Source organism: Suricata suricatta, chromosome 5 (genome assembly GCF_006229205.1).
Source record: "Suricata suricatta isolate VVHF042 chromosome 5, meerkat_22Aug2017_6uvM2_HiC, whole genome shotgun sequence".
In the NCBI taxonomy this organism is placed as follows: Eukaryota; Metazoa; Chordata; class Mammalia; order Carnivora; family Herpestidae; genus Suricata; species Suricata suricatta.
Window position 1 is genome coordinate 72,012,421 of NC_043704.1, and position 22,131 is coordinate 72,034,551.

Genomic DNA, 22,131 nt, shown 5'->3' on the forward strand with positions numbered 1-22,131 from the left:
GAATAAATATCAAAACATTTGTTTATTTAGTACACGAGAGAGTGGGAGAAGAGCTGCAAGACAGGGAGAATCTCAAGCAGGCTGCAGAGCCACACACACGGCTTGAACCCATGAACCGTGAGATCATGACCTGAGCTGAACTTTACAGTTGGATGGGCAACAGACTGAGCAACCCAGGTGCCCTGAGTTTTTAGAGCTTTGGAATGAGACATTAGATTCACCTTATATCACTGCTGTTACTTATTAAAATTACCAGGAAGCCTTTTTTTGTTCTACTTTCTCACACATGTAAGTAATCCAAACAAATAGCCTAAAGCTTAAGACAACTGTGGTGTAAGGACTTACTTAAGGAATCCTCATGATAGTATCTTACTACTATCTAAATAAAGCCACAGGCCTTAGACTGCACAGATGAATAACAGAAAAAGCTGAAACCTTTCAGTTTTAATCTCATAGGATGCCTAAAATTCAAGATGGTTATGATGTGGGGAACTTTCTAAAGTAATGAGAACTGTTAAAGTGATAGAAGTGAAAATCTTGCTTGGCATATTAGTAAGCATTTAAAACGGTCGGCTTAGTGAATGAATTTAAGATCATCCTCAATTTGGCCTCAAAATTTCCTTTTCCCGACCCTACTAACATATTTTATGCCCACCCTCCTCTAATGTTTTATTCATTTTTGAGAGGGAGACAGAACATAAGTGTGGGGGGGGGAGTGGAGAGAGGAGGGAGAGAAGGTGAGGGAGGGAAGAGGGGGAAAGGGAGGGAGGGAGAGAGAAAAAGAGCAAAAGAGCACGAGAAAGCACAAGAGCGAGCAAGTGGGAGAGAATGAATCTGAAACTGTTTCCGGGTGCTAAGCAGTCAGTCAGCAAAGAGCCCGACGTGGGGCAAAGTTGGAAGCTTAACTGAACCACCCAGGGGCCCCTGTCCACACTCCAAACACGTCCCTCCTTTCCTGTCACAAGCATTCTCCCTTTTCTGAATCCTCACAGGATTCCCTTTCCCCTCACCATTTCTGCTCTAGATTATGATTACCTGCTCTCATTTACAATCCCTATTGGGAGATTATAAACTCTTAGGGTGCAGAGACGATATTCCCTCTCCCTCCAGGACTTAGCAGAGGATTTCAGCAACGGCATTCAATAGATGTTTACGAAATAATCAGTGGTTGATGAGTCTTGCTCCACCCTGTCTCTGCCTATGCAGATACTGAACAGTCCCCCTTGAATATTTGGAGCCTTTCCCTTTTCCACAAACGAAAATCTCCCTCTTCTGAAACCCAGCAGTTCTCTGATCTTGACACCTAGACACCTAAAGTGCCTAGCCTGGATGTCCACCCTCCCACTCCGAACACTCCTTCCGGCTGAAGACAAGGCTGAACTTTGTGTCTCGCCAACTCACTGCGCAGAACTTTGCAGGACCAATCTACTATACCAAGGAAGGAAAGGGCTCCAAGACAAGAGCTGATCTAATTTAAAATAAAAAAGTAAAAGGGGCACCTGGGTGGCTCAGTCAGTTGAGCTTCCCACTCTTGATTTTCGCTCAGGTCACGGGATGGAGCCCCGCACTGGGCTCCCCGCTAAGCAGAGAGACAGCGTAGGATTCTCTCCCCCTCTGCAACTCTTCCCCGCTTCTGCTCCCTCTCTAAAATAAATATAAAAATAAAAAAGTAACAAAAAGTCCCAGCACCTAGGTCAGGACGGCGCCCTCCCATACTCCAGGTGTCTAAAGGACAGACACCCTGTGCTCCTCATATCTCAAAGTCACGTTCCCAAGGCACTGCCTGTGAAAAGGCAAGCCACCATTACTACTGCCGCTCTGCAGGGAGCAGCTGCAAGGGAATGGAAAATGAACCTCAAATTCTCTGAGATAAGGCCATTCAGTAGTGCCCAAATGCACTTTCAGCATCCGTTCCCCAGGAAGCACCGGGCCTCTCTTCGCGTTTCGGGAAACCAAAGAATGGAAAACGACACAACGAGCGTTCTGGCCCTGGGCCTCCGTTCTCGCGGCCCGGCCTCCCTCACCCGGAAGTGCTGGTCCCGGTACTGGCTCAGCTCCACGTAGGAGTCGCTGCGCAGCGCCTTCAGAAGGCCGCCGGACATAGTTCGGAGATTGGGTCAAAGACGCCGCCACTCTGGGATCAACGCGGCGGTGGCGGTGGCGGAAGCGGAAACGTACGGAAGCGGCCGCAGAAGATGAGTATCCCGTGGGCCAATCCCAGCGCAGCAGTGTCGTCATTGGGCAGCGCGGGCGCAGACGTGGTCCGTTTTGGGGCGTAGCCGGTCGGAAGCAACAGAGGCGGGCTCTGGGTTCCGGGTTGCTCCGAGGATGGTTCTTCGGCGGCTCTTGGCCGCGCTGCTGCACAGCCCGCAGCTGGTGGAGCGTCTGTCGGAGTCTAAGCCCATCCGGCGGGCGGCGCAGCTCACGGCCTTCGCACTGCTGCAGGCGCAGCTTCGCGGCCAGGACGCAGCCCGGCGCCTGCGAGCCCTCGCGGCTGGGCCCGCGGGCTCCCTAGGTCGCCGCGCTGCCCGCTTCAGAGACACCTTCACGCAGGAGCTGCGCCGCGGCCTCCGGGACCGCCCGGGGTCACCTCCGGGTAACCAGAGGGGCCCGGGCGCGAACCGCTAAATCCAGGCTGGGCCCGTCAAGGTCACCGGCTTTCCTCTCTGGGCTCGACACAGGCCTCGGCGGTAAGGAGTCACCGCGGTCACTGTGCCCAGCTTGGATTTCCGACTCAGATTGTTGGCCTTCAGAGGTTCCACTCATCAGAGAGCCCAGGCCAAACCGACACCCCCGGTGAAGCCCTGTGATCGGACTGGACAGTGTGAAGAAAGCCCCAGAAGCCTGACAAATAGATAGGCTGGGCCCTGAGGCACCGTGTACAGAGAGCCATGAGGCAAACCACAGCCGAAGGAGTCTGCCCTCTGCGAATAGGACTAAAGCTCGTAGTAGATGCTGCTGCCTCTGCCCGGATAGAGCAGCGCGCTACTTCCAGGGAGAGGACAAACCTGCAGCTGCCCAAATCCTTCGATTAAATGTGTGAGCTGAGTAATGGATGTGAGTGTGGTACTTCTTCGGCAAAATGGGCAAGGGTTCCTGGGGACTCTATAGGCCCACGGTAATACTAGTTAACGCATTTGAGGCCTTATTCTGTGCTGGCACTTGATAATTGCACTCCGTGTGGATTATCTCACTTACCCTTTACAGCCGCTTTCGTATGAGGACGTGTAGGTTACATCCTTTCTGAGTGGGATGTGAATACATGAGTTTGATTCCCGGGCCTAAGTCTTTAACTAAAATCTCTGCAGCATTTACCTGGCCATTCAATGCCTGCCTTCACCCCAGGACCTCCTCCCCCACAAGAGTTACCACTGGCCGTTAGGACTACTGCCTACCACGGAAACGAGCTACCTGGATTCCTAGTCCCAGTTTTAGAGGGTTTGGGATACAATCAAGACTATGGTCCCGCTAATGGACCCATGATTAGGAAAGCCATGGAATACAGAAATGTCTTGTCATTTGAGGCTTCTGACTTTCTGATTGCCTCTAATTAGACTCCACAGTTAATCATGCAAACTAGAAAGTCTGAAGCTACAGGAGATGCTTTTAGGTGACCAACAAGAATTTGTATTCTGGCCTTTTTTATAGTCACAGAGAGGGAGCTGGATAGGGCCAGAGACCTCCCATGGGGATGGAGAAGCTAAAGTACCTTTCCTAAGGTTCACACTTCTGATTTGATATCCCATCAGAGGTGCTATTTAACCCTCTCTGAAGCCAGAAGTTCCACTTTTTTTTTTAATGTTTTATTTATTTTTGATGCAGAGAGAGACAGAACATGAGAGGGGGAGGGGCAGAGAGAGAAGGAGACACAAAACTGGAAGCAGGCTCCAGGCCCTGAGCTAGCTGTCAGCACAGAGCCTGACGCGGGGCTCGAACCCATGAATGTGAGCTCTGACCTGAGCCGAAGTTGGAGGCTTAGCCGACTGAGCCATCCAGGTGCCCCAAGAAGTTCCACTGTCTTGATGACAAATGTCCTGATTTGGCATCCTATCCTCCTGTCCTATCAAAGGACAGATCCTTCTTCCAGACCACAGACAACTCTGGATTCTCCTTTGAGGCTGTCAATGCCTGAGGACCTTGTTCCTTCTACTGCCTTTCTGCCCCATTGGTCTCAATCTCAATCATTCGTCTCTGGATCTCAGAGCAGCAGAATATTAGTCCCCAGCTACCTACCCTCAGCACCGGTCAGCACCATCACTGGTAGGTCTTTTTCCAGACTGGCAGGGACAAAAAGGATGCAGTACAGAAAGCCATGAAGCTACTAGACAAACTGGCCATTTTGGTAAGAAAGAGGGGAAAAAAAAAAAAGCAAGAGAAGGGAGATGTTTCTTTCTCATGGAAGAAGTGTATAAGATGCAAGTTCCCTCCATTTTTGTAGCAGGAGTCGGAGCAGAGAGAGAAAACAGTCCTTTCTACTCTGGCGACAGGTGATTTGGATGCCTCCCCACTTCAATGGAGAAGCCTCCAGTGATTGTAGTCACTGGCTTGCAATCCCACCAGTTACCCTTTGACTAGAGAAACAGACCAAATTCTTCCCACCATGCTCAGTGGCAACAGTCTCCCAGCATGCCTTTCAAGCGCTTCCAAGTTCTGCCCGAAAGGGAAGCAGGGAAACAAGTCACCCCGCTGCCCTGTAGGGCAATTCTGATTCACCCCTTGATGCCCCATAGACCTAGATACGAGTCCTTTTTTTCAAGTGGGTTTATTTTTTTAAGCTTATTTCTTTTGAGAGAGACAGAGACAGCATGAGTGGGGGAGGAGCAGAGAGAGAGGGTGAAAGAGAGAGAGAATCCCAGGCAGGCTCTGCACTGCCGCACAGTGCCCAATGTGGGGCTCAAGCTCATGAAACAGAGTCAGATGCTTAACTGACTGAGCCTCCCAGGTGCCCCTAGATACCAACACTTTATGGACAAATTTATCAGAGGTCAGACCACTAACCATCTACATGGCCTGTTATGCCAAAAGTGCCTCCAGGGAATTCTGAGACTGTGGACCCAACTTGGGGAGGGAAGAGGCAAAAGTCCCAAGAAGACTGAAGGACTTTGGGACCCTAGAGTCTGGGGTGTCTCCAAAGTGGCACTTGGGCAGAAAAGTCATTTTGGGCTGCAAAGTAAGGAAATAAGTGCTTATCGTGTGCCAGAGATGGTGTTAAGCACTAAGGAAAGGGAGACAAATCAAAGGTTCATAGAAACCTAAGCCACAATGGTGGATAGATACTATATAATTTAAATGAATGGATACTATAGAATTGAAAGGAGGGAAATGTCCAGTAGCTTGCTAGAGCCAACTTAACACTGGCTCCTAAGAGCACGTCTTTGGCATCTACTCCCAATGAGGAGTTCAGCAACATCATTTTGGTAGTTTGAAATCAGCCAACGTGGGAGTATTTATGCCACAGAAATGGGCAAATACTACAAATTGGGGCTTTTCTGCCCCCCCAGAGAATGGGTGGCTAAACGTGTACTAGCATACCCCTGACTTTCCTCTTCTTCAGGGTTGGAGTCATGAGGAAGGTGTGGCACTAAGACCGGCAGGAGCCCTGGGGCATCATGCCTGAAAGGTTGTAGCTTCCAGATGACCCAAGCCTTGGGTGCCTGAGAGGCTCAGTTGTTAAGCATATGACTTCAGCTCTGGTCTCGATCTCATTGTTCATGAGCTCTGCTTTGGCTGAGCCCCATTTCTCTCTCTCTCCCTCCCTCCCTCCAAGAAAAATGACCCAAGCCTTATCCAGCAGAAGACAGGACTAGAAACATACTGAGGTTTGGTCATTCGTGTTGGTTTGGTTTCCTGCTCTGTACTGATTTCCAGCCCTGTGGCCTGGGTGCCTCTTATTCTTGTGAGCTGGTAGGGATTTGAGGAGGGAGAATGGGGACAGGCATAGAGCCAGAACTACTCACGGTCCCAGTGGATGGGTACAGGTGCCTTTAGATGCGGGGAGCACCATGCGTGGGGCCATGATGGCTTCCACCAGAGCAGCAGGTGTTGGTTTGGCATGGGCTTTGCCCTCCATCCTGGGAAGAGGTTTCAGACAGGGGCCATATATGAGCTTGGAGAGTGACCAGGCCACTTTTAAGAAATTTCTGGTAGCATCAGATGCTCTCAAGTGCAACCAGCCACTTGGAGTGGTTCTCCAATACCACTCAGGCAGGCTGAGGGAGGAGAATGATTTTTTTTTTTTTAAAGAGAGAGTGTGTGAGCAGGGGAGGGACAGAAAGAGGGAGACACAGAATCTGAAGCAGCTCCAGGCTCTGTGCTGACAGCACAGAGCCAGACGGGGGCTCAAACCCACAAACCATGAGATCATGACCTGAGCCGAAGTCAGACACTCAGCTGACTGAGGCACCCAGCCGCCCCGGAGAATGATATTTAAAGGGTGAGATGTCCCACCGCCTTTCTCAGGGACAGGAGTAGAAGAAGGTGGGGAGAAAAGTTCCAGAAGTACTTGTTTTGGTAATAACTAAACACTGAGACAGCAGGCACCAGAGTGGCATTAAGTATACTGCCACTCTAGGCTTCAAGAGCTTTAGGAGAGAGATACCTATTTAGCCAGGGGACATGTGCTGCAGACCGAGGCATGACAGTGTCAGCTGACAGACACCTCAGAGATCCTCTCGTCCGCTGTACAGACTGGGAACTGAGGCTGGGGGAGGGGCAGGGGCTTTGTTAAGATCACACAGCCAGTGAGTGGCAGGCAAACCGGGGACCAGAACTCTGGCCTCCAGAACCCGAACTGCCTGGTCTTTCTACATCACCACACTGCCTCCTTCCCAGGTTCCTAGGAAGCTGGAGCGTTACCAGGGCAGCAGGAAGTCGGGCTGGAAGGCTTGTGAGAGGTCACTCAGGAATGTCATTAGCAGACCTCTCTTTTCGTAACCAGGTGCTATTACATGTCACAACATCACAGTGGTTAGAAGGAACAGAGCAAGAACAGACATTAGGTGCCATTGTTTACACAAGGTTCTTTGGGGACCTTGGCGTCAGGATTGTGACCGGTCAGATTTTTGGTCTTTAAGAGGCAGTTAGAGCAGCCAAAGCCTATGCACAGGAGAGGCAGTGTTGGGAATTTTGGAAGGGAAAGGAGAGGATTCTGGGCTCAGTCCCAGCCCTGCTACCCACATAGAAGGTGGAATGGTGCCTTCACCTATGGCTGAATCTTAGGCAGTGGCTTTTCTGTCACATTGTCAGGCTTTTCCCCCAGTTCCAAGATGTGAAGGCTGAGATGGTCCCTCCAAGCCCCACTCCACAGAGAGGACAGGGCTGGCGGGTCTTCCAGGGTCAAGTGTGGAAACAGGAGCATCTCACTCTTGAGCGGGAAATGGCACTTCTCCATGGTGGGCCTCGTGGTGCCAGGAGTCACCACAAAAAGGCGGCAGAGCCATGGCCCACCGGCCACCTGGCAGGCTGGCTGTCTGGTGAAGTTGTTCAGGGCTCGGCACAGGACCCAGTCCTCAGTCCCACCCATGTCCACCACCTCCACCGGCGAGCCCAGGCCCGGGAGGTGCAGGAGGTGCCGGGGGGGCATGTAGGTGTGGGTGAAGAGGAGCGTGTAGTGGGTAGGCTTGCCTGGGAGCACGGGGGCGTGAACCACCCGCTCCAGGTGCTCCAGGCCAGGCACCAGGCCCCCCTGGTGCAAGCAGCCAAAGAAGAGGGCACCCAGGCTGTTGAAGAGGACCAGGGTGCCCTTGCAGGGCACAGATTGGGTCGGTGAACTACAAAGTAGGACTAGGGGGATCAGGAGGGGAATCAGGAATCTAGCCTCCTGGTGGCTAAAGGCAGACAGCAGGGCCAGAGGCGTGAAGTAGAGGAGCAGGAGGCGAGACCTGGGGCTGGGCAGCAGGCTCCAGCCCCCCAGGGCCCTCGGGAAGCCCGTTCGTGCAAAGGTCCAGAGGCAGGCTTGCAGCTGTTGCCACGCAGCTTTGAGGGCCTGGGCGTGCAGCATCCCAAAGAGCAGGAAGCCGTTGACGGCCAGGTGGGTCAGCCGCACGTGCGTGCCATGCCTCGCCAGGTTTTGAGGATTCAGGTTGTAGTACAAGAAGTTGGCAGGTGTAAGAACAAGGGTGCTGGATCTAGATGGACTGGAGAAATACCAGCTGTCCACAGCCACAAACACCGCTGCCACGAGGGTCGCCCCTGGGAGCAGCTCCAGGGCTTCCTTCATCAGTGACCTGAAGCCAGGGTTTGCGGCTCCACAGATGCTCCAGAGGAAGAGCGGGACCAGAGCAAAGGCCAGAAATGTGGGCCGGTTGAAGAAGCCAGCAGCCACGACACCTCCAAGAAGCCAGCTGTGCCACCACGGGCCCGGAGCAGGCTTCTTGGGTGTGGAGCTCCAAGCTAACCGGGGGGAAACGAGCACCAGCAGCCCGGCAAAGAGCAGTCCCTCGATGGCGTTGGAGAAGGTCCTTGTGTAGAAGACCAGGGTGACGTAGGAACCAGACAGCAGAACCAAGGCGTTCCAGCGCTCTGCTCCCCACAACGGGGCCAGGTGGTACACGGCCACGTCCAGGGCAAAGGAGAGGGCAGTGAGGAGGAGCCGGGGTCCCACCAGCAGCACGTAGCCACTCACTGGGCCCCGCCATGGCCCCCACTGTTCCCAGAGCCTGAGCAGCCAGAAGGCAGAGCCGGAGGTCAGCAGTGGGAAGACCACCGTGCGGCAGGAGCTGGCGGGGTGGAACTCCCACGGCCGTGCAGCTTCTACACCCAGGATGTCCTCTGTGGACAGAGAAGTGGAGATGAGCCAGGTCTAGGCTCCGGGCACAAGGGAGACATTCTAGGATGGCCCCGAGATTTTCCCAGCCTCGAGTGAGCATGGCCTGCACAGTCCGTGGGACTCTGAAGATGATGGCTCTCACTCCTGTGGTTAGGTTATGTCACGGGGGATGGCTGACCATTAAGACAGGGGTAAGTAACCCCGTGTGGGCCTGATGTAACCACACGAGCCTTTTAAAAGCAGATAGTTTTCTCAGCTGGTGGCAGAGGAGGACATCAGAGAATCAAACCATGAGGATTTGATGCACCACTGCCGGCTTGGAGGTGGAGGGCCCCAGCAGGAAGCATGGTGGCCTCCAGGTCCATAAGCAGCAAAGCAGCTTTCCCCCCATAGCTTCCAGACAAGAACTCAGCTTGGCCCAGACCTTGATCTCAACCTCGTAACACGCTGAGCAGGGAGCCCCTACCCGACTTCTGATTTACGGAACCGCGATTTATTAAGCAGAAATAGAAACGAACATAAGGGAGCTCAGCCCTTCCGAGGTCCCCCTGTGAATGGGGGCAGGAGGAGCCATGCCTGGAACGTGAGGGGACAGTGTGCCCTGGGCAGGGCTTGGGGAAGGCAGGGGGAGGCTCCAATCCTCTCAGAGTGCTAAGGCCTCCGACGTCCGAGTCACAAGCCCGTCTCTGTGATGATGGTTGTTATCCAGGACAAGCTGTGGGACTGGGGGAAGGGAATGAGCAGTTGTGGTTATGATCAGAAGCAACTTCAGTGTTGTCTATGTTACTTAAGATTTTTAGAAGAATGTATTCAAGCAGCAGCTAATGTAATTAAAAACCTGCTTGCTGCCCGGGGCCGGTCTGTGCCCCTGTGCCCCGGTGCCCCGGGGCTCTGAGGGGTGGGTGAAGGAAACCAGCTCTGAATTTCTGCATCTCAGCTCCAAGCGCCACAATGTCTCAGGCTCCATCAACACTGCTGGCTGTTTAGGGCTCTTTGCTCCTCCTACTTATGTTACTTATTCCTGTGGCCGCTTGACTGTTTTCTCTATGTCAGAAGGTGAAAGAGAAACTAAACCTAGAATCATATCAATCTGGCTGCTTTTTTTTTTTTTTTTTTTTTTTACTGGCCAGGTTTTTAAAAAGTGTGGAAAAGACTGGACCTTTTACCTTAAGAAATGAATCCATCTGTTGAGCCTTATGACAGAGATAGATGCACGCCTCCCAGTATCCATCCTTTCCTTCCTTCCCTCCCTCCTTCCTTCCCTCCCTCCTCCCTCCCTCCATCCCTTCCTTCCTCCCTCCCTTCCTTCCTGCCTTCCCTCCTTCCCTCCCTTCATCTCTTTAGTTGGACATTTGGTCAAATATAAAGAGTATTTTTCAGGGGCACCTGGCTGGCTTAGTCAGTGGAGTATGTGACTCTTAATCTTGTGATTGTAGTTCGAGTTCCACATTGTGTGTAAAGATTACTTAAAACTAAAATCTTTATGATATCTGTCCTCCTCTGCCTGACTTATTTCGCTTAGCTTAAAAATAAACTCTTAAAATTAAAAATAAAATAAAGACTACTTAAAAATAAAATCTTTACAGAGGGCCTGGGTGGCTTGGTCAGTTGGGCATCTAATTCTTGGTTTTGGCTGAGGTTATGGTCTCACAATTTGTAGGTTGAGGCCTTGCATCAGGCTCCATGCTGATATTCAGAGCCTGCTTGGGACTCTCTCTCCTTCTCTCTGCCCCTCCCCTGCTCGCTCTCTCTCTCTCTCTCTCTCAAAATAAATAAATAAGCTTTAAAACATAAAATAAAATCTTTTTTTTTAAAGACTGTTTTTCAGCTTCCTTTGAAACTGGGTTTGGTCATGTAATATATCCTGACCAACAGCATGGAAATGGGCAAAAAGTATGTGACATTCAAAATATGCCCATTATCCTCAAAACAACTATCCATAGAACTCTCCTATGACACAGCAATAGCACTGCTAGGGATCTACCCAAGGGATACAGAAGTGCTGATGCATAGGGGCACATGTACCCCAATGTTCACAGCAGCACTGTCAGCAATAGCCAAATCATGGAAAGAGCCTAAATGTCCATCACCTGATGAGTGGATCAAGAAGATGTGGTGTATATATATATATATATATATATATACACACACACACACACACACACACACACACACACACAACATACAGTGGAGTATTACATGGCAATGAGAAAGAATTTGTAGCAAAGTGGATGGACCTCGAGGGTGTCATGCTAAGCGAAATAAGTCAGAGAAGGACAGATACCATATATTTTCACTCATAGGTCTAACAGGAGAAACCTAACAGAGGACCACAGGAAAGATGGGGGAAAGAGTTAGGGAGAGGGAGGGAGGCAAATCACATTCAACAGACTCTTGAATACTGAAAAAAAAACTGAGGGCTGAAGAGGGAGAGGGAAGGGGGATGATGGTTATGGAGGAGGGCACTTGTGGGGAAGAGCACTGGGTGTAATATGGAAGTCAACTTGGCAATAAACTATTTAAAAACAAAACAATAACAAAAACAAAATATGCCCATTAAAGAGAGCAGGCTTGCCCATCTCCTTTCTAATAGCTGGAAAGACTTGATTTTAGACTTGATGGCTGGAGCTCAAGCAGCCAGCTTGAACCATGAGGAAGAAACCATGTGCCCACAGCATCTGAAAAGCCTCAAGGTCTCTGGCAACCATCCTCAGGACGTGGCCCGCACCACCCAGCAGATAAGTTCCAACAAGTGAGCATTCCAGGCCTGGATTCCCTCAGCCCTTCTATGAACCTAGAGAAGAAGAGTTTCATTATCTCAGACCACAGCCCTGTGGAAGTTTCCATAAGCACCTGGGAAGCCCAACTCTAAATCTCTTCACTGCTAAGTACAAAACTGCTTTCATTCTGAATAACCTGTACTATCAGTCCAAGCAGGAAAACATCAGAGGTTGGCATTTTCTCAGTATCGTCCAGAAGGTCAATGTCACCAGTCAGGAAGGAGATGTGAAATCCCCATTCCCAAGTTCTTATTCCAGAAAGGCTCATGGATTTACGGCTCGTCCACACAGACATGTTTCTCCCTCCCTATTGAATATCCAATCAGCATTAATCCAGACTCTGGCAACTTATTCTAACCGCACACTGGGAGCTTACCTGCCATGACCTCGGGGGACTGGAAGAACTCATCTGGGTGCACATAGCCCGTCTGCGGAAGGAGACACCACAGCAGACGCAGCAAGCTGAGGCTGCCCCACAGGGCCCTGAGTGCCATCTTCAGATCAAACTGCTGCCAGGATGCTGGGCCGAGGGCCTAGAATAGCTTCTCAGTTGCTCCAGATGCACTTCTGGTTTCACCGATCTGCATCTGCTGATGACAGTGTTCGTTAGTTGCTATAAAGTAAATCATAATACGTTCGATTGTCTGAACAAACTCAAAATGGGTCTACATACAATACAAATGTTAATAATAGCTGCTGTTTACTAAGTGCCTGCTAAGTAGCAGGAACTTAACATGCATATCTCATTTTGTCCTTTCTACGGTTTGGGGCAGTGGGTCTTATCTCCATTTTACATATAGGTAAAGTGAGGCCTCTGTTGAGTGACTAAGTGTCTAAATAGGACATCTGTGGGGCACCTGGGTGGCTCAGTCAGTTAAGCAGCTGACTTTGGCTCAGGTCATGATCTCAAAGTTTGTGAGTTCGAGCCCTGTGTCGAGCTCTGTGCTAATAGCTCGGAGCCTGGAACCTGCTTTGGATTCTGGGTCTTCCCCTCTCTCTGCCTCTACCCAGTTCATGCTCTCTCTCTGTCTCTCAATAATAAATAAATGTTAAAAATTAAAAAAAAAATAGGACATCTACAAATAGAATTCGGGTGCCCTCCAAATATGGGTCTCACCGCCCCCACCCTGGTCACCAGCTCTGTCAGCAGGCGTGGCAGCCTGTCTCTTGCCCTTGTGAAAACTTTCGGAACCTCAATGCATTTTATCCGTTTCCCTGCAGAAATAAACTACATTTGACCCCACTGTCTCCAGTGACTCCCTCCACCCTTCACACACCCTGAAAATTGACCTTTTGGAAGGTGATGAGAACTTACTGCTGCCTCAGAATGCCTGTGCTCTGCGAATTCATATGTTGAAATCCTAAAGCCCATGTGATGAGGTCAGAAAGGTGGGGCCTTCGGGAAGGAGCCCTCCTGAATAGGATTAGTGTTCTTAGAGATCTCACAGAACTCCCTCACCCCTTCCAACATGTGAGAGCACCGTGGGAAGGTATGAGCTATGTGCCAGGAAGGGGACCCTCACCATGCCCGCACCTTGATTTTGAACTGCCCAGGCTCTAGAGCGGTGAGAAATAAATTCTGTAGCTTATGAGCTACTGAGTCTGTGTATTTTGTTATAGCAGCCTGGACACATGAAGACACATTCTCTTGCATGGGATTTTCACTCCCCGGACTCAAAAATCAATGAACCTATATATCAGCACCCACGTATCATCTCTGGTGAACAGAGAAACAAGTTTGACTCTCCTCCAAAAATATATGGTGCCTGTTTCCTGATTTTGATATTTTATTAAGGTTTTATTTATTTATTTTTAATTTGGAGAGCGACAGAGTGAAAATGGCGAGGGGTCGAGAGCGGGTACAGAGGATCCAAAGCGGGTTGTGTGCTGACAGCAGACAGCCCAATGCGGGACTTGAACTCACAAACCATGAGATGATGACCTGAGCTGAAGTCAGATGCTTCAACGACTCAGCCACCCTGGCGCCCCGATATTTTAAAGCCTGACCTTAAACAGCTATTGTTCTCATGTGGAATCTGTCATAGCAGAGAGGAGAGAGTGAAGCAACAGAGCAGGAATCTAACAGATGCCGACAAGGAGCCTCCTGACACTAACACTTCAAGGAGTTTGAAAGATCACATTCTGCAGTCTCTGCTCGAACTGAATTGTACAGACTCTTTTTCCAGAACCAATGACTATGTTGACTTTTAGAGATGAGATGAGGCCAAACTTAATGCTGGAATGAATGCAGGCAAGGATCCCATTTCTTCCACAATCAATGCCTGAAAGAGGATTTCAAGTACCTCCATTTTGACCTTAGTCTGTACTTTCTAACTGATCAAATTCTTCTTTCCAGCTTATCATTTAACTCAGGCAAGAGACCCTGCAGGCACAGCATCCTGTGATGGGAACTCTTCAGGCAATAAGGACTGCCCTGAGCCAGCAAGACCCCCTGCGATTGACCCCAAGACAATGATCAACTTGACCTTTACTGCCCACCTGCATGTACCCACAGTGTTAGTCCAGTGTCTCCCCAGCGCTGGCCTCCCTGAAATAAGTCCCTTTCCTGTTTCACCCCCACTTGTCTCTCTGCCTTTGGATTTTGTCAGCAGTCCGTGACTGAACCTGGTCTGTTTGGATCCTTGGAGCCAGGGGCTCTTGCGCCTCTGTGTCCCAGTTAAGTGCTCCCACTTTAACTTCCTTTCCAGGCTGGGGTTCAAAGTGCACTGTAAGTTAGCAGCTCACAGGATGAGGTTACGGCTTTGGTTTTCAGCAGTTTTAGCTCTGCAAGTAACAGGAGACAAGGGTCTCTTTCAGGGCACACAAAAGTCATTTTATGAGGATTTTGAGCTGGGAATTTGAAGCCCAGCAAAGGCATCATATGCATGGCCACCCAAAACCTTCCCTGGGATATCTCTAATGCCACATACTCCATGGACTACCGGTGCCCTCTTTACCACTTGAAATAGGGTCATTAGAGCCTTTAAATCTAATCAAGCTAGGGGCGCCTGGGTGGCTCAGTCCATTAAATGTCCAACTTCAGCACAGCTCATGATCTCATGGTTCATGTGTTTGAGCCCCATGGCTGCTTCAGATTCTGTGTCTCCCTCACTCTCTGCCCCTCCCCCACTCACACTCTGTCCCTCTGAAAGATAAATAAACATTTAAAAATTTTTAAATCTAATCAGGCTAGAGAACAAATTCTACTCTATTTTTTTTTAAATTTTTATTTATTATTGAGAGACAGAGAGAGATACAGCATGAGCATGAGAGGGGCAGAGAGAGAGGGAGACACAGAATCTGAAGCAGGCTCCAGGCTCTGAACTGTCAGCACAGAGCCTGACGGGACTCAAACTCACATTCTGTGAGATCATGACCTGAGCTGAAGTTGGATGCTTAACTGACTGAGCCACCCAGGTGCCCCATGGAGAACCAATTCTAGAAAACCCAGAACCTCTATTCAAAATGTTCATCCTTAAGATTCTGTTTCTCTAGAACCACCTACAGTACAGAGCCTGATGAATGGATAATTGATGAATTATCATGACGAACTAATGAATGTTGATGAATGTCCATGACATGGACATGGAAGATGTGGTTTGTATATACAATGGAATACTACTTGGGAATGAGAAAGAATGAAATCTTGCCATTTGCAGCAACATGGATGGAACTGGAGGGTATTATGCTAAGTGAAGTAAGATCAGGCAGAGAAAGATAGATACCATATGTTCTCACTCATATGTGATTCTTGAGAAACTTAACAGAAGATCATGGGGGGAGGGGAAGGGGAAGAAAGGTTACAAACAGAGAGGGAGGGAGGCAAACCACAAGAGACTTTTAAATACAGAGAACAAACTGAGGGAGGATGGAAGTTGGGGGAGAGGGGAAAGTGGTTGATGGACATTGAGGAGGCATTTGTTGGGATGAGCACTGGATGTTGTATGGAAGCCAATTTGATAATAAACTATATTTAAAAAAGAACTTACAGTAACAAAATCTATATTAGTCAGGGTTCAACCAGAGAGAGAGAACCAGTAGGAGAGATACATTAAGATTTACTGCAAGAATTGGCTAATGCACTTAGGGGGCTGGCTAGGCAAATCTGAAATCTATTGGGCAGACCCTTAGGAAGGGCAGGCAACTCTAGGGAGGAGCTGAAGCTGCAGCCCCTAGAGGAGGGGAGCTTCTTGGTCAGGCACACTTGGTTCTTTCCAAAGGCCTCTCAACTCATTCCCTCGGCTCCACCCAGATTATCTACAATAACGTCCCTTATTTCAAGTCAAATGATGGTGAACCTTTATTGCATCTACAAAATAGCCTCACAACAACATTTAGATTAGTGTTTGATTGAATAACTAGGGACTATTGCTTAGTCAAGTTGACACACAAAAACGGACCACCATACCCTAAGTAATTCAGTGTTTATAACTGTGTTTGAATTTTAGATCAATGGGAGAATTCTTTATGTAACTTACCATGACTCACTTCTTCTACTCAACATTCTGTTAATGGTGGTGTTCCCTGTACCTGCACTTCCTCTGTGGTATTCCACTGGACACACACACACACACACACACACACACACACACACACACACACAGTCTAAAATTTACATATTCTTCCTATCGTTGTTCATCTGCTAGAGCACCTCTGGATGTTGACAAATTCTTCTATTCCTATGAATGCCACTGCTACAAACATTCTTAGCTCTCTGAATTTACATACATAGAAATGGGACGTCTGAGTCTCAGGTGTACAGGCTTTCAACTTCATTACACAATGTCCAACTGGTTTCCAGAGGCCCCGCCAGCCAGCAGATAGTATAGGGCCCACTGCTTCACATGCTTGTTTATGCTTGGGATTCTCTAACATTTTAATTTTGTGAATCTTGTTGGTATTTACATGCATTTCCCTGACTACCAATGTGGTCAAACACTTTTCCAAATGTTTGTGGAACATTTTTATTTCTTCTGTGGAAATCCTTCTGACCATTTTTTCTTAGTATATGTAGAAAATCTTTTTTTTAATGTTTATTTATTTTTGAGAGACAGAGAGAGAGAGAGCAGGGGAGGGGCACAGAGAGAGAGGGAGACAGAGGATCTGAAGCAGGCTCCGTGCTGACATAGAGAACCCGATGTGGCACTCAAACTCATGAACTGCAGGATTATGACTGGAGCCGAAGGAAGTTGGACGCTTAACCCACTGAGCCACGCAGGCTCTCCTCCAACATTTAATTTTTAATGGTCTATTTTTATAGACATTCCGTGGATGCTTGAAATCACCATATATCTTATAGTTATTGGATACAGAGTTCCGCAGATGTTCATTAGATCAAGTTTGTTAACTGTGTTGCTCAACCCTCTTATATCCTTAATGATTTTCCACTACTTAATCCACAAATCACAGAAATGTGTGTTAATATGGCTCATGAGTAGTAAACTTGTCTAAACTTCAATGTAATTTTGTCATTTTAGCTCATTGTTGAAGCTATGCCATTGTTTCTATAAAAGTTTATAACTGTTGGGGCTCAAGCTGTAAAGCATGCAGTTCTTGATCTTGGGGCTCTAAGTTCAAGCCCCATATTGGGTACAAAGATTACATAAAAATAAATATTTTTAAAAATGTTCATTTTTGAGAAAGAGTGTGCAAGTGAGTGGGCTGGGGAGGGGCAGAGAGAAGGAGAGAATCCCAAGCAGAGAGAGAGAGAGAGAGAGAGAGAGAGAGAGAGACCAGAGTGCCAAACAGGCTCCACACCATCAGTGCAGAACCCACGAACCATGAGATCATGGCCTGAGCCAATATCAAGAGTTGAATATTTAATCAACTGAGCCACCCAGTCTCCCCCAAATCTTTTCTTAATTAAATGTTTATTTATGTATTTTGAGAGAGAGAGTGAATACATGCGGGTATGATCAGGGAAGGGGCAGAGAGAGAGAATTTCAAGAAGGCTCTGTGGGACAGTACTGAGCCCACACAGGGCTCAATCTCATGACTGTGAGATACGACCTGAGCCAAAATCAGGAGGTAGACACAACCCACTGAGCCACCCGGGCACCCCTAAAGTAAAATCTTTTTTAAAAATATAGTTCTTTTTAAAAATTTTTTTAAATTTTTTTTACTTATTATTGAAAGACAGAGAGAGACAGAGCATGAGCATGGGAGGGGCAGAGAGAGAGGGAGATACAGAATCTGAAGCAGGCTCCAGGCTCTGAGCTGTCAGCACAGAGCCCGATGCAGGGCTCAAACCCACAAACTGCGAGATCATGACCTGAGCTGAAGTCAGACGCTTAACCAACTGAGCCACCCAGGTGCCCTAGAAAATAAAATCTTAAAAAAATAGTTTAGAATTGTTATGTCTTATTAGAACAGTGAACATTTTATAATACAGTTATTGTTTTTATCTCTAGTATTTTTTCCTAAAATGTTTTGTCTGGCATTAATATAGTTAATATAGCAATATGAGCTTTCTTTTATTTAGTATTCCTAGTACTGTATATTATTTTAATATTTATTTCTTATTTTTTTCCTGTTAGAATCATTTTCAATATGAAATACAAAAAGTGAGCACTTACTTTTTTTCTTTTTTAGCTACACACACACAGTCTCTCACAGCCAAAAGAGGCAGAGGAAATGGGTTCCTGCTCTGTCTTCCACAGTCCGCGGCCTCCCTGCCTCCCAACATGGACATTCACAGTGGCTGCTTTATACCCCTACTGTGTGCATGTCCCTTCCCAACAGCTCCAAGCTGAAAACCAGAAACGGTCAGGGGGCATCCTTCCCAGTGGCCTGGGCTCCTGTGCCACAAAGGGATAGTGAGGAGATCTTCAGGTGAAAGTGGGGGCCGGCCAGAGCTGGGGTGGCCGTCTGCACCACCGCACTCTGGTGTCAGAGCGGGGACAGGAGAGAAGGGACAGCAGGGAGGGCACAGGTGCAAGTTAGGAGGAGTCTGGGTAAGACACTAGGGAGAGTTCTCCCCACCAGGTTTAGATAGACCAGTGTGCCAAAGTTAAAAAGTAATAATAAACCTAGGGTGCCTGGGTGGCTCAGTCGGTTAAGCGTCTGACTTCGGTTCTGTTCAAGATCTCGCGGTTGGTGAGTTCGAGCCCTGTGTTGTTGGACTCTGTGCTGACAGCTCAGAGCCTGGCGCCTGCTTCAGATTCTGTGTTTTCCTCTCTTGCCCCTCCCCTGCTCACACTGTCTCTCAAAAACAAATATTAAAAAATTTTTTTTCACATAATAAGAATACAAATCATCAGCAGTTCAAACACTACTGAATTTTTAAACTTGTTCCAGCAAGAGAAGTCACAGAGCAGGGACAATACAGATCTTTCCGGGAAACGAAGGCAGCCCCTGGCCTGCCTCCTGAGAACCCTGCACTAGTCCCCACAACAGGAAGCACCAGGGTCCTGAAGGCTGAGCCCCACAGCGGGAGAGATCAGAAGTGGCTCCAGCCGTGCACCAGACCCTCTCTGGGACCGTCTCCGTCAGACCCCACAGTCTGACAGAGTCTCATCTAGCTCCTCTTTGCCTTCCTCCTCCAGGTCCTCAGACTTCTCGGCATTGCCTTTCGGAAGCAGCACCTCCAGGGACAGGGCGCCCCAGGCCTGCCAGCGGTGGCCCAAACCGTAATATTTAATATGCTGTGTTCTGTGGTTTCACTATGATGATTCTGGGTGTGCATTCTTTTTTGGCAGATTTGGAAATCTTTTTGGCTCCCTGACTGTATGGACAGGGTCCTTTTCCATCTATAGAAAGCAATCTTCCCTGAGTCGCTTAGGCAGCTCAGTTGGGTAAGCACCTGGCTTTGGCTAAATTCATAATCTCACGGTTTATGAGTTTGAGCCCCGCATCAGGTGAGTTTGAGCCCCACTTCGGGCTCTGTGCTGACAGTGCAGAGACTGTGTAGGATTCTCTCTCTCCCTCTCCCTCTGCCTCTCACTCCCTTGTGCCATCTAAATAAGTAAACACATAAATAAATAAATAGAAACAAACTAACTTGGGGGGGAAGTACTCTTTCTTTTTTTTCAAACATTGCCTCTTCTCTCTTTTTATTTATTCTCCCTCTGGAATTATGATTAAATGTATGATACACATTGTTGGTCTATCTTCCATGTCATTTTAACTTCTATTTTATATTTTCCCTATCTTTGTCTCTCTGGGATATATTTCAAATTAGTTCTTCTGTTCTGGCCTCCACATCACTGCTCTTCTTCCGGCTAATCTTAACCAGCTATTCAGCCCATCTACTGAGTTCTACATTTCAACTTCATATATTTTGTTCCTATGAGTTTCCCCCCCACACATGTGCTTGCTCTTTTGTCATATTTTGAAGCCTCTTTTGTTTATTATATTACATTAAACAGACTTATTTGAGTATGCTATGTCTGATAATCCCAGCATCTAAAGTTTCTTTTGAGGAGGCGCCTGGGTGGCTCAGTCAGTTAAGTGACCGACTTCAGCTCAGGTTGTGATCTCACGGTTCATGGGTTCCAGCCCGTGTTGGGCTCTGTGCGCTGACAGCGTGGAGCCTGCTTGAGATCCTCTGTCTTTTTTCTCTGCCCCTCCTCTGCTTGTACACTCTCTCACTCTCTCAAAAATAAACAAACATTAAAAAATATATAAAGTTTTTTGGGTCTGAATCTGCTATCTTATTCATAGTACCTTGTTTACCTCTATATTTGGCAAATCCTTTCATTTGGGGCTGCTTACTTTCCTTGGACATAACCTGTGGGAATTACTTGAGGCCAGGGATGAAGGCAAATTTCTGAATTCTATTGAAAAAAGATTTACACTTGCTTCTTTCAGGTACCTGGGGGCATCAAAAGTCTTGGACCAGTTTTGATGATATTATTGGCTCGGGTTTTTTCCCCCCTTTTAGGAGAGGTGGTAGGTACCTAATCATGTGAATTCAGGCTGAAAATCTATATGAGGGCAGCCCAGGGGTTACACATACTCAGGGGAGATTCGCCCACCCACACTCCAACTCAATTAGCATCATTAGCAATAGTTGATTCCTGGGTCACCTTTATATTGAGCATGTAGCCTCCAGAGTCCCAGCTTTGAGCAAGTCTTCTGTTAAGCTTCTCTCTTGAGTGGACATCCGGCTTTATCTTCTGTCCTGCCAATCCTGAGAGACCATGAAAACTCATGTTCATAAGCACTCAGTTTTGCATATGACTTTAGTCCAAATCTGGCTTCAAGGCCCTGCACACCTCTCCTGGCCCCTGCACTCGTGCCTCAGTATCTCCACCTTCTGTTCAGCGCACATATCATGACATTTATTATAATTTATTTTGTAGAGGCACATGGGTGGTTCAGTTGGTTAAGTGACCAACTCCTTTTTTTTAACGTTTTTAAATTTATTTTTGAGAGACAGTGCGAGTAGGGGAGGGTCAGAGAGAGAGGGAGACACAGAATTGGAAGCAGACTCCAGGCTCTGAGCTAGCTGTCAGCACAGAGCCCGATGCAGGGCTTGAACCCACAAACCATGAGATATGACCTAAGCCGAAGCCAGATGCTTTTAACCGACTGAGCCACCCAGGTGCCCCTAAGGGACCAACTCTTGATTTTGGCTCAGGTCACGATCCCAGGGTCATGGGATCAAGCCCCACATTGGGCTCTGCACTGAGCGTGGAACCTGCTTAAAATCCTCTCTCTCACTCCCTCTGCCCCTTTCCCCTGCTCACGCTCTCTCTCTAAAATTTGAAAAAAATATATCCCTTTTGAATAATAATACAGAGGACTGCAAGAAAAACTGCCTTTCTTAGAGTCTAATCCCAATCGAATTGGGGTATAAGATCTCCTCTGAGCATGTGTAACCATGAGCCTGCCCTCAGGCAGGTTGTCAGCCTGAATTCACGTGATTTGGCACCACTTCCTCCAAAAGAAAAAAACTACAAAACCTGGGGCCAATAATGATGAAAAATGGTCCCAGATTGTAATGCACATACAATAATAATACAAGATAGATTACATATAAATTATTTTATATTTATATATAGACAGAGAAGTAAGCATAAGAAATAACCATGTTGAGCCAATTAATTTTTGACAAAGCAAGAAAGAGTATCTGACGGAAAAAAGACAGCCTCTTTAGCAGGTGGTGCTGGGAGAACTGGACAGCAACATGCAGAAGAATGAAACTAGGCCAGTTTCTTACACCATACACAAAAATCAACTCAAAATGGATGAAGGACCTGAATGTGAGACAAACCATCAAAACCCTTGAGGAGAAAGTAGGAAACAACCTCCTTGACCTCAACCACAGCAATTTCCTACTTGACACATCCTCAAAGGCAAGGGAAATGAAAGCAAAACTGAACTCTTGAGATCTCATCAAGATAAAAAGCTTCTGCACTGCAAAGGAAACAATCAAGAAAACTACTAGGCAACCGACAGAATGGGAAAAGATGGTTGCAAATGACATATCAGATAAAGGGCTAGTATCCAAAATCTACAAGAAACTCACCGAACTCCACACCCAAAAAACAAATAACCCAGTGAAGAAATGGGCAGAAGACATAAACAGACACTTCTCCAAAGAGGACATCCAGATGGCCTACAGGCACATGAGACAATGCT

The 22,131-nt window shown here is 47.9% G+C and overlaps 3 protein-coding genes across 19 annotated transcripts in view; 1 reads left to right on the forward strand and 2 right to left on the reverse strand.

Annotated features, from left to right (window-relative positions):
• Window positions 1-2,207, reverse strand: part of NCBP2 (nuclear cap binding protein subunit 2) — a 33,620-nt gene extending 31,413 nt beyond the window's left edge. The window contains exon 1 of one of the 4 annotated variants that reach the window (XR_003908700.1): window positions 2,025-2,207. Coding sequence is in view for 3 of the 4 variants with exons in the window: in XM_029939568.1 (XP_029795428.1) it covers window positions 2,025-2,102 (78 nt within the window). In the remaining variant the exon portion in view is untranslated. The remainder of the gene's footprint in view (window positions 1-2,024) is intronic. The other 3 variants (XM_029939568.1, XM_029939565.1, XM_029939567.1) reach the window with 3 other exon arrangements.
• Window positions 2,208-2,246: 39 nt separating this feature from the next.
• Window positions 2,247-3,056, forward strand: NCBP2AS2 (NCBP2 antisense 2 (head to head)). Its single transcript, XM_029939569.1, has one exon. It carries the CDS (start codon window positions 2,329-2,331, stop codon window positions 2,626-2,628), a length of 300 nt encoding a protein of 99 aa, XP_029795429.1. The 5' UTR covers window positions 2,247-2,328; the 3' UTR covers window positions 2,629-3,056.
• Window positions 3,057-6,990: 3,934 nt separating this feature from the next.
• Window positions 6,991-22,131, reverse strand: part of PIGZ (phosphatidylinositol glycan anchor biosynthesis class Z) — a 24,410-nt gene continuing 9,269 nt past the window's right edge. For 8 of the 14 annotated variants that reach the window (XM_029939578.1, XM_029939577.1, XM_029939574.1 and 5 more), the window contains 4 exons: window positions 20,574-20,677; window positions 14,173-14,331; window positions 11,924-12,134; window positions 6,991-8,769 (listed from right to left, as the gene is read on the reverse strand). In XM_029939578.1, coding sequence (XP_029795438.1) covers window positions 7,202-8,769; window positions 11,924-12,041 — 1,686 coding nt within the window. In that variant the 5' untranslated portion in view covers window positions 12,042-12,134; window positions 14,173-14,331; window positions 20,574-20,677 and the 3' untranslated portion in view covers window positions 6,991-7,201. Of the gene's footprint in view, window positions 8,770-11,923; window positions 12,138-14,172; window positions 14,332-20,573; window positions 20,678-22,131 lie in introns of all 14 variants that reach the window. The other 6 variants (XM_029939573.1, XM_029939580.1, XM_029939571.1 and 3 more) reach the window with 6 other exon arrangements.

Bases quoted from the DNA above. Each gene is read 5' to 3' on its own strand.
- NCBP2AS2 (XM_029939569.1), top strand. From the start codon at position 2,329: ATGGTTCTTCGGCGGCTCTTGGCCGCGCTGCTGCACAGCCCGCAGCTG.